Source organism: Astatotilapia calliptera, chromosome 14 (genome assembly GCF_964374335.1).
Source record: "Astatotilapia calliptera chromosome 14, fAstCal68.1, whole genome shotgun sequence".
Lineage (NCBI taxonomy): Eukaryota > Metazoa > Chordata > Actinopteri > Cichliformes > Cichlidae > Astatotilapia > Astatotilapia calliptera.
The window spans coordinates 11,516,579-11,528,052 of record NC_137435.1 but is presented as its reverse complement, the minus strand read 5'-3'; the positions used below and the strand labels follow the sequence as shown (position 1 = coordinate 11,528,052).

At 40.0% G+C, this 11,474-nt stretch overlaps 1 protein-coding gene across 2 annotated transcripts in view; it reads right to left on the bottom strand.

Moving 5' to 3' along the window:
- Positions 1-7,588: 7,588 nt before the first annotated feature.
- traf4a (tnf receptor-associated factor 4a) overlaps positions 7,589-11,474 on the bottom strand; it is a 37,373-nt gene continuing 33,487 nt past the window's right edge. The window contains exon 7 of one of the 2 annotated variants that reach the window (XM_080288351.1): positions 7,589-11,414. In XM_080288351.1, the coding sequence (XP_080144477.1) occupies positions 10,764-11,414 (651 nt within the window). In that variant the 3' untranslated portion in view covers positions 7,589-10,763. The remainder of the gene's footprint in view (positions 11,415-11,474) is intronic. The other variant, XM_026192213.2, reaches the window with a different exon arrangement.

Genomic DNA, 11,474 nt, shown 5'->3' with positions numbered 1-11,474 from the left:
ATGTGAAGGTTGTGGCTTTTGTCTAGAATATATATTACATGTCTCACTCCCACTTAAAATGAATCTACAGTACAAATATCTACAGTGAGATCTGTTACTGGCATTATCAAATGTCCAGTCAGGCTAATGCCACATCTGTGGGATCAGAGGTTTAAGATGAATGAATGTGTAGCAGCTTCATTGTGTTCAAAAATAAATTCATATGCCATTTTTAGTAAGACGATACCTGCTAGTTACAGTTGTGTGCAATTATATTCCAGAAATGGGAAATAAAAATAGGCCAAAGACCATAAAGGGTCTATTTTTTTCTGGACTAAGGTTCTTAAAGTCTTTTTCTCTGCTCATGTATCTGCCTTTGTGGCCTGTTACCATACGGCCAGATTATGGGTTGCATGGTTCGAGCCACAAAAAGCCATTACTTAGGAGCTAAAGGCTGGAGTTAAGATTATCTGCAGGCCTTCAGGCCAAAGAGATTTGTTTCCACAAGCACAACACATCAGTGTGTTTAGTAGTGAGAGGATTCTGGGGTGACAGCGGTTAAATCCAAGATTAGGCTAATTCTGGCTGATGACCATTTTGGTTGAATTTCTGTGGAGATCCACTAACACTGAATGTGCCTGCGCATATAGAATTCAATCACTTCATTTAGTTTAGCTACAGCTGTCAGTTTGTGGAAAATAAATGAGCTTGGCACTGGTTACATGATGGTGGAAGAGATGGGGCATCAACTCGCCATGAAATGAGGTAGAGCAAGGACACTTAAAGGCAGGTGTACAGTTATGTTCTTAGTGTGCAACACTGTTCCTTTAAAAGCAGAGTGACCCAACACCACCTCCCAAGAGTACTGGGGGTCTTCTGCTCATATGTCAGTCCTTCACACCCATTGGCAATGGCTTCAAATACATTAAGAGCTACACAGTTTGTGCATAGCTTCATATGTTGATGCAACACGTTGTCTTGTGTGCCTGTCATAATTACAGTCATTAACTAACCATATATGCACAGTTTGCCTCAATTTTAAAACTTTAATCAGATTTAAATCCTCTGCATGCCATCCTCTCCTCTGCGGGTTTCTGTCTTTCCCCTGCCTGGCAGCTCCATCTTCAAATTCTTTTGTCCAAGGTATCCACCTCTGGACATCTTCAAATCTGCTTCCTGTCTCGTTGTCAGTGCCACTGTCTCCAATCCATGCATCATACCAGGTCTCACTGCCATCTTGTAAACCTTCCCTTTCACTGCTATCTTCTGTCACAAATCACCCCTGACCCCGGTCAAACAAGGGCTTCAGAGACGATCCCTGATGTAATCTCACCCCCACTTTGAACCCATGTATCTCTCCTCACCACTGTCTCGCTGTCCTCACACATATCCTGCACAACCCTCACATACATCTCTGTCCCTCCTGACTCCCTCATGCAGTCATACCGCAGTTCCTCTCTCAGCACCTTATCATATGATTTCTCTAGATCCACAAAGTCACAGTGTGATTCCATCTGACCTTCCTGTACTTCTCCATTGTCGTGCTCTTTCTCTGCATGATTCCATGATTCTTTTATCCATCTATAAAAGCATTTGTGTACAAATCTTAAAAATGATCAAGTCGAAGCTTTGTCACCACCATGTGTCTCTTTCATCTACTGCTAAAAATATGACACTAATCTCAAAGCGGAAACACTCTAATGACCATTTGTATAATTATTGAAATTGAACAATAACAGCAGTTATTCCTGTATTTGTCATATTCATGTTGTGCACAGTTTCATCACTGATGCTCATTTCTCTTATATTCCTCAGCTCTCATGATGATAAATTTCAAATATTCCAGGATGTTCTCTTCTTTAAATGTGTTTATCTGCAGTTCATTACTAAAAGTGGCCCCTTATTTTCACACTAGCCTTGAATGTTGTTACTAGAAGACAACAGCAACTTTAAGCTGCTCTTTATTTTATGATGCACAAGGCAAGTGATGGTAATAGTCATATGTGATGTGGTTATTACTGGCAATCAATGTCTTCAAAGTGGTGTATCGTTTTTGAAAATGTACTTTATGAAGTCTGAAAAAAGAATGCAGTGAAGGTTACTTGAAAAAATACACATTTTAGTCATTTAGTTTTAAAACGACAAATTTATGAACTGAACACAGACAGCTGTATGCTATATTTGAAGCACATTTGTATTCATCAGCCAGAGATCTCTGTCTCTGACATGAGTGGGTGAGCCCCTCTTGGTTCCTCACCCGAAGGCTCTTGTTTTATTTTCCAGTAATCAAAGCCAGTAATTGATCCACACTTGGCAGCGGTGTAGTGCTGGAAGGTAGCCACGGTAGGTCGGACTAACCTACGACCTCAGGTCACTGTTTCTGGTGTTACACGGCTGGCTTTAAAAAGAGATGAAATCTATCTATCAGTCACCAGATGGATATTTATCAGATGTATGTCTGACCTCTGACAGAGGCTTCATACATGCAGGAGAGGACATCTTTCTTTTGCTTTCCACACACTATATCAATCAGCTGTCTTGCACTGCTTTATCAGATTCTGTTGTATTCAGGTCGTGGTTATAACAGGTCAGGTCAGACAGCCTTATCATAACATATGGTCGGAATTTCAAGGAGAAGCTGAGAATACCAACATTGAATTTTTATGGAAGAATAATAAAAATGACACCCCCACATAAATCTTACAAGCTGTTAATTTGGTTTACACATTTAGCTGCGCATACCAATAATGCAGTAGGATTTAGACGGAGAGAGCATCTGTCATTGAATTGCATGAGTCATACATGGTCGGGCTCACGGCTGACTGTTTTTTTTTTTAACGATTTTTAATGGTTTTTATATGAGGTGCGTGTTCGTTATGCATTCAGAACAAGTCGCAGGTCTGCACCTTTGCATCTGCTCCAATTTAAAGATAAGTGGGATTATTTCAGTGAGTCACTGAGGGAGGAGTGGGGTGGGGCTGCTTCTGACTTAAAGAAGATTATATTATGGATTACCAGACAAAGAACAAGCATGAAGGTCAAATTAGTTATTCTGACTTTTAATACGCAATACTTTTTAGTCGTTCTCAATAACCGTTGTAGGGTATCTTTTTAGAGAAGTTCACAGGAAATATTTACTTAATACTTAATTAGGTGCTGCAGCCTACTTGTTCAGAATATTAAAAATACTGACTGCCCCCAGTGCTACCCCTCCTAGAAGATGCACCCATCGTATAAATTAGAAAATCCTTGGTGACTTCCTTCTTATTTATTGCATTCACAGGATTTTCAGAACACTTGACCACTTACCTTGACCTTGAGATTGAGGTCATCAAAATTCCATATTGTTTGAGATTTTCAATAGATGGACCTGTGGTATCAATTTGAAAATCCTGCGTTGCCTCGTTCTCAAGTCTTCGTGTTCACAAAGATAGGGGTTTATGCCTGCCCGTCCAGCAGAGGAACAGCAATTACCCCAGCAGCCTTTTACGGTTGAGGTGCAAAAATGGGTAAAATCTTTTTAAGATTATGATGAACTTTGACATTGTATTTAGTTGTTTATTTTAGGTTTGTTAATTCCAAAATAGTGTGCTTGTTAACTAATTTAAGCTGAATAATTAGCATGCATAGCTAATAAGATAATAATAATAATGGTTAGTTGACTTGGTGCTGATTTTTTGTTTTGAAATTATGTCTGAGTACTTTAAAAAGAGAAAAAGTCTTATCATCAAAACAAGTTGGCGAAGGGCCGACAAACATTTGTGTTCACTTATCTGTAACTTGTAACATCCTCTGACTGAACATTTTTAACTTGCATGAATTATCTTATCAGACACTTTCACTCTGTCCAACAAGTCTTTTAGCTCCACCACTTCCTGGATCTAAGTCAAGGATGAGAATGAAGGAGGGTTGGGTGTGGGGCTAGAGACCCCACCCCATAAGAGGCTAACCACAACAGAAACACAGATGGGAAACCAACAACAAGAAAACCTGGGAGAGGAAGGAGTTTTGATGGCCCGTGTTCTGGTTTAACTCCTCTTTGGTGAAGGATTCTTTAGTTTCCAAGTGTCTCAAGTTTGATTTGTGCTATGTTATCATTAGTCATCTTCTCTAAGCAGATGATGTGCTCAGGCTGAGGGCTATTGACATCCTCAGACATCATAGAACAGCTTCGCACTTGTACATATTGACGTTTTTCCCCTCATTTCTTTTGATGGTGGGTTGCAATAGTGGTTAGTTGTTTACGCCACACAAGAAAGAAATCAATTTTCCCCACTCACATATCTTGTTATCTTTCTCCCTATCATTCAGGCCGCTGTATTGGATGTCAACAAAATATCGATATGCAATCTTTTGAGAAAAGTTTTCACAGGACTCTGAAAACCTGCAGGATTTTTTTTTCTAAAAAAAATGTTAAGAGGACCCTGAAAACTTGCAGTCCTGTGAAAAATTAAACGTAAGCTGTGCTACCATGTCCTTTTTAGAGAGAAATGGCTTTTCTCTTAGCAGCTCTTCAAAACATCCTGTGCTTGTTCAGTCTTTGTGTAATTGTACTGTCATGAACTTTAACATTTTACATGCTAACTAAGGTCTGTAGAGTCTGAGAAGTGCTTACACTTTTTGCATACTCCATCTTCAAATTCTTACACCTTCTATATACAAACTACTTTTTCCTTATTTTTTTCATTCTACAGCCTTTTTATTAAATGTGAAGAGATTAGTTAAAACATTGAAATCAACAATCCTTCTGGTATCTTTAGGCCATATATGAGAATATTTTTCTGTAAATATTTAACTTTAGTTAAGATAAATTTTTTTTGCCAAAGTCCTGTTCACAGGCCAGGAACGAACTGTCATGCTCACGTTCATGTCTGATGATTTATCTGACTCCTGAGGAAACTCCTGCTGTGTAGCACATATGTTTACTTCTGCTAGGATTTTTTTTTCTGCTGTAGGACACCATCTCACTCTTGTACCACCCCGGTTCAGTTCCTGCTCTGTGAGCCACGATTGTTTAACTCCAGTATGAGGCACGACAGCATGGCACCGCTTCATAAACCACAGCTTCTCTTTGATGTGTGTTTTTTTTAATGGGCGAGGAAAGCCTCCATGGGTTGGGCTCCTCTCCGCCTTCACCACAACCTCCTTCTTTAACCCAGATGGGATCTGATTTTTAGCTTGAGTTTACTAAAGTATAGGTGAGCTCAACAAACAGGAATGATACTGGTTTATATGAAAACGTGACTGTGCGTTTAAATTGTTAACCAATGGGAGCTGAGGGTCAAAATGTGCAAAGCCAAAGGGCAGCATTGTACATCAAACTGCACGTGAGTCTGTGCTTCATGGGAAACATGGAGCCTGCTAACATGTAATTAGCTGTTACTATTTTGATTCTGCATCGCCCTGAAGCGGCACAGTGTTGTTGGTTGTGTGTCTTTTGCCAGGAAAGTATGAGGCTGTCATATGGTTTTTCAGCCTCATAGTGTTCTGCCTTTCTTTATTATTGAAGAGAGGACCCTTTTCCTTAAATGAATGACTTCTATGACTTGTGAAAAAAAACAATCCTGAATGAAAGGTAAGCCTTCTTAGGAAGTGTTTTTTAAGATTATTGGCAATTTCCTCAAAAAGCAAAGAAGCAAAGGGAACAGTCATGCGGTGCTCCTTAAACAGATGTTGTTTTCATTCTTAAATGAAAAAATAAAAAATATGGGACTCCGATAGTTGATATGATGGGTTTTTAAAAGACTTTGGCCAACTCCTGTACAGTAAGTGGAAAGCAGGACTGTCCTCCTTAGGGACCTCTCAGTGACTTTGAGGATAAAAGCTCATTTTCCTCTTCCCTAAATCCTGCTGCACTGAACATTATCCAAACTGCAAGCTAATGCAAACTCCTGGCAGAACTTCAAAGCAGGGAGGGCTGGTGTCTGTCTCACTTCCTTTGCCCCTTTTCCTCCCCTGCCCTACCCCCTCCAACTCCAGCAGAGTAACAGCAGATACAACTGAAATCAAACTGATCCCTGACCTAGAATTGAGGAAGTGACTCTGTTTGTATAGGAGGTCAGTCATGTTTGCTCTAAAAATACAACTGCACTTGAAGGACAGAAAACCTGAGGTGGATTAATCGAGTCCAACAAAAAAAAATTGTTGTGGTTTTGAATATTAATGAGTTTAAAAAAAAACAGACAGAAGGCAAGTTTGCTAAATGTGAATGTTGAGATGAACTTTATAGCTTTTTAGTATCATTAAGTTTTAATGGTGATAATATATTTCATCAATAATTCAGAGGCATTTTAAGTATGAGTGTATTTTAAATGCAAACAGTATAAATCTTCTTCAGTCCAAAATCACATTAAACTAGAAAGGCATTCAGAGGGTGCAGCACTCCACCAAGGTCAGTGCAGTTAATATTTTAAATAAAGTTTAATGGTTTAATGGTTTAGCCTAGTCTCCATCTCTCCAAGAAGCTTTACGACATCCAGCCTAGTAGTTGCTATATAGACAGAAAAACAGACAAACCAACATCGTTGAAACAGCCCAGGGCTTTATCCCAAAATTACTTTAATAACCAAGAAAATGATCTAGAGAGTTTGCCAAGATTTTCCTCCTTGGCAGTGCTCCACATCTCCACCAAGATTCATGAACTTCAGCCAGTTCATTTTTCCATAATATTGCTGACAGACTGATAAATAGTACTTAAAAATTACCCCTGTTGTGGCTACTGAACAGAAACACACAATTTCATTATCAAATCATAGATGCTTTCATTACTTGTTACAAAAAACGGTCATCTCAAGTCACTAATCACAGATATATTAAGAACTTGATTCAGATTGGTTAGATGGCTTCCTTTAATGAATTGGAATAAAAGTAGTTCAGTGGCTTCCATAATACTGGGATGTACCACATTATACTGCTATTTTTGGGCCCAGAGAGCATGCTCAGCATCATTCTTAATAGTCGAGTCCATAAAGAGCATGGACTAGTTGGCTGACTTCCTGTTGGCTCCACATAAACACAAACAGCACTTAAATAAAATAATCAGTGACTCTTTGTTTCCAGATGATTTTGAACCCCATGGATCAAATTAAAAAGGTTGCTGATCCTAGAATATTTAATATTGTTGATGATCTGGATCTGGAGCTCCAGTCACACAGGCATAGAGACTAGTTGGCAACCACTTGGCAAACACCTGTCGCTAGGGGAAAATATATAGTCCCAGACTGATTGTTGGGTGTTTCTGGTTAGCAGACAAGTTAATCTTCCATGCAAAATAGGAGACCACAGCAATCTGCTAGTGACAAAAACAATCACAAGGAGGAAGCACGTTCTATGGGACTGATTTTACCTGGTAACTACTCGCCAGCCAGTCAGGGAATACACATTTTTAACTGGATACTACCAGGTTTTTCTGACCAATTTCTAGGCCTGTGTGAGTAAGGTCTAAATATATAAAATGCGCATCACTGACTTTTGTCAGGGCACTGTCACTGACTGACAGTTTGTAAAGATGTGGGAGGGTGCTAGGTCACATTTGCAAACATACCAGTATACATGATGTCTGATGATTTAATTTAGTGGACAAATGTGATCAAAAGATAAAACAAAACAATTATAATATATGGTATTTTATTTCAGTTAAGAAATTGACAAGCACTCATCAGTCAACATATTAAAACATTTGTACCACGTGTGCAAACTCACACGACGGCTCCTTAAAATAAATACTTTTAAGAGGAAATAATACAGACAGAATATGTAAGGCTCAAACCACACGGACGAACAAATTCTCCAAATGTCCAAGAGACGAAAGGGTCTGAAAGTTCCCAAAGTCACCCCGACTCTCCAATGAAAGGTGTTTGTATAAAACAGCTAGGTACTTTTAAAAATACAGAATCTTACAAAAAGTTTTATTTTTTCACTTCTTTAAATCACTGGAAAATATCAGCTGGTATTATGACAAGAAATCAGGAAATTTTTCCATGTATAATCATAAAAAGACAGAATGTGCTTCTGCATTTTTACATTAGTATTCACATACATCGTGAGTGAACTGCATTGAGAAAGTCCTCCACACCTCGGATGGTGCTGTGATGGAGAGTGGTGTTTAGCGCAGGGCCGCTCCCCATTGTTGCATTATGCATCGATCTTGCTATCTTTTCAAAATAGCTGCAGTATACCCTCAACGCCCAGGCTACGTAAAACACACTTCACAGCCAAGTGTTCATTGTCTTTATAGGTTATATTAAAAACAGTGTTCACATTTCTGCATATAAAAACAAACCAAAAAAAGTAAAAAACAATATTCTTTTCGACAATTTGTCATCTTTCCAATGGTCCAAAAGAAAGAACAGCCATCAACAGGAGAGGATTTTACAAGTTACAGTACAAAAATGTGATCCCGGTGATAGCACATGAAGCATGCACGTGTTTATGTCGCCCTGCTCAGCCCTAAAACCCTCATGCGAAGACATACTGTATAAAAAGGCCACATGGCTTTTCCTTCTTTTTTTAAATGCACAGGTACTCCGACAGCTGACCTCTTTGCTCTACTCATCCGAAGACCAACAGAAGGTGAGTTTGTTTTTATCTTATTTGGGACTCCACTGTAGATATGAAGCCTCTAAGGGTCAGTACGAGTGTTTGTTTGGTTGAAGCTACTCACACCGGGGGGGGGAGGGGTCAAACTAGCTAAAAATACAAAGTCATGGAAAGGTCCTGTGATGGGAAGAAGAGACAGACCTGTAGTTTCATTGTTGACAGGTGAAAAAACGCTTTGAGAGATTTTGAAAGCAAACATCTCAACGCTGAAAAACCTTTGACACACCATCTTTTCTCAATGGAAAGAGAAAATCGTACAGTCGACATGACTTTGATGTCTTGAATGTCCTTTTTGGACTTTATAGTGATGAAAGGTTTGTGAAGAAGAACCATTTCATAATATATTTTTAACAGTTTTTAATAAAACAATCATTCTTAACCCGTTGCACTGGAGGCCGTGGTTGGCCTGATGAGCTTCGATGCTGTGTGGTTAGCTGATCATAATCATTTCATAACCAAATATGTCATCAGTCAAATGTTTGTATGAACAAAATCCAGAGATATTTGTCTGCTCTTGATAATCAGATCAATAGTTCTTGCTTTGCAAGAGACGATCTGACTGAACAACTGTTGCACTGAAACAACATGAGCAGGTCTGATTGGGAAGATAACGTTAATGTTTCAACGGCTTGCTGGATATTTATTGTTTCAGTGGTTTAAGTCTAGCAGTTGATAACACTCATATCTTTTGTTACAGCTGGTAGGTAGTTAGCTTATCAAGAGGAAACAAGAGGAAAAGCTGTTTGAAAGTGATGTATGAGTGGTTTACAGTTTCTGTGAGCATGCTAGGACTAGCTTGGTCCAACTTTACAGTACACCATACATACAAGACACCACATTGTCTGGCATTAAGGTGGACTTCAAAGAAGTATAATATGAGTGACTACTCCTCTGTGTTGTCTAAAGCCATCCACAACTGAGTAATCCCCACATGACTGTTGGCTACAGTTGCTTGAAGGCTAGCAGGAAGGCTAGCTGTTAGCCACGCTAAGATTATAAGCTATAGCAGCTGTATCTTTTCCAAAGAATTCATTTTCTTATTCAAGCCTAATCAAGTTGAGTAAGCTGGATTGGTAGTTCAAAAGGCTAACCTAGAAACTGTGATCCACTCATGCTTGCATTCACAACTACGGCCAATTTAAACTCACCAATTAACCTAACATGCAAGTCTTTGGACTGTGAGAGGACACCGGAGCACCTGAAGGAAAGCCATGCAGAACAGCCAGCCAGGAAGTTCAAATCCAGAACAGTCTTGAATCATTATTCCATTAAAACATGAAAATGATCAATATTTGAGCTGGAAGTTTCTCACCCGTGAACACTGACCTGTTTGTGTGTTCACAAATCTCACAAGCAGTTCTTACTGCGTATTCAGGGTTCATATATATACTGTATGAGCACATGTACAAAAGGCAGTTGGGCTTGAGCTTGAGTCCTCTGCTCCCTCTTCTTTAGATCATCCCAGATAAAAATGGGACATCTCTAAAACAGCTTGTTTTTTTCCTTTTTTCCTACTCTTAGTGTAGAGGCTAATGAAGCCCTTCAGCTTTATTTTATATCTGTTCCATAATCTTTTGTATGGTAAAAACAAAAACAACAAAAGCATAACTTAAGATAAACTCTTTAGGCACTGTTTGATTTCCAAGGCTTTCAGTTGTAGACTGTGATTAAAGGTCAACAAACAGAAATTGAAAAAAAAAAAAATTAATAATAAAAGAAACAACAGAGATTGATGGCTCTGCAGACGAAACACTTTCTCCTCTCTGATATATCAAGGTCCTCCAAGTCCACTTGCACAGCCAGACAGACTCACTACAAGCTCTGTGGTGGAGAAGTTATAAGGGCAGAAAGTGTCTAAAGCAGGTGTCCCCAATCCCAGTCCACGAGGACCGGTGTCCCTGCAGGTTTTAGATGTGTCCTTGATCCATCACAGCTGATTTAAATGGATAAACTACCTTCTCAACATGTCTTGAAATTCTCCAGAGGCCTGGTAAAGAACTAATCATGTGATTCAGGTGTGTTGACCCAGGGTGAGATCTAAAACCTGCAGGGACACCGGCCCTCGTGGATTGGGATTGGGGACCCCTGGTCTAAAGGGTAAGTCTGTATAAGTTCTCAAGGTTAAGTTTCAGTTCCAGTCTTTAACGAATCTTTCTCCTTCATAAACAGAAAACAAAGTTTGCATCTCAACCCATTATCTTCTGGGGAATCTCTATAGAAGCCTTGATGAAGATGCAGTTGTCCCGGACGTAGTTCCTCTTCTTGATCTCCTCGTGCGAGATGAACTTGGGGTAACCGAAGCCCAGCGTGCTCTCGTCCAGCGAGTTACGGCTGCTGCAGGGCTTCTGGAAGTTCTTCCAGTTAGGGTCGGGGTTGAAGGTCTCCGTGATGTGCTGGGGTTTTGAAAGCGATGGGTCGCTCTGGTCCAGAATGGAAAACGTCACCTTGTAGGAGAAGGGCCACTCCAGCAGGTTGTCATATTCTCCGGGCAGCACGCGGATATAGACAGAGAGGTGAGAGCCCTCACCACTCCCATTACCATTGAGGAAGGCTGACACCTGCAGCTTGTAGCCATAGCGGTGAGTGTAGAAGGGCGGGCTGAAGAACTCATGGTTACTTCTGAGTTTGGCCTCCTGGAGTTTCCGTGAGTAGTCACTGAGTTTCCAGATGAGTACGCCATCGTGGCTTACAGACAACTCCTCCATCTCCCTCCGCAGCTCCAGGATCTCCTGCCGCTGACGACCCACCAGGTTACACATCATGGTCAGGTGGGACTTAGTGGTGTCTTCCAGGTGACGACCAATAGCCAATTTGGGGCACTGCAGAGAACGGGGAATCTGATTATAAAAACAAAAATTGGCTTCCCATCAGTGTAAAAGAATGCTTTTGCGCTAATC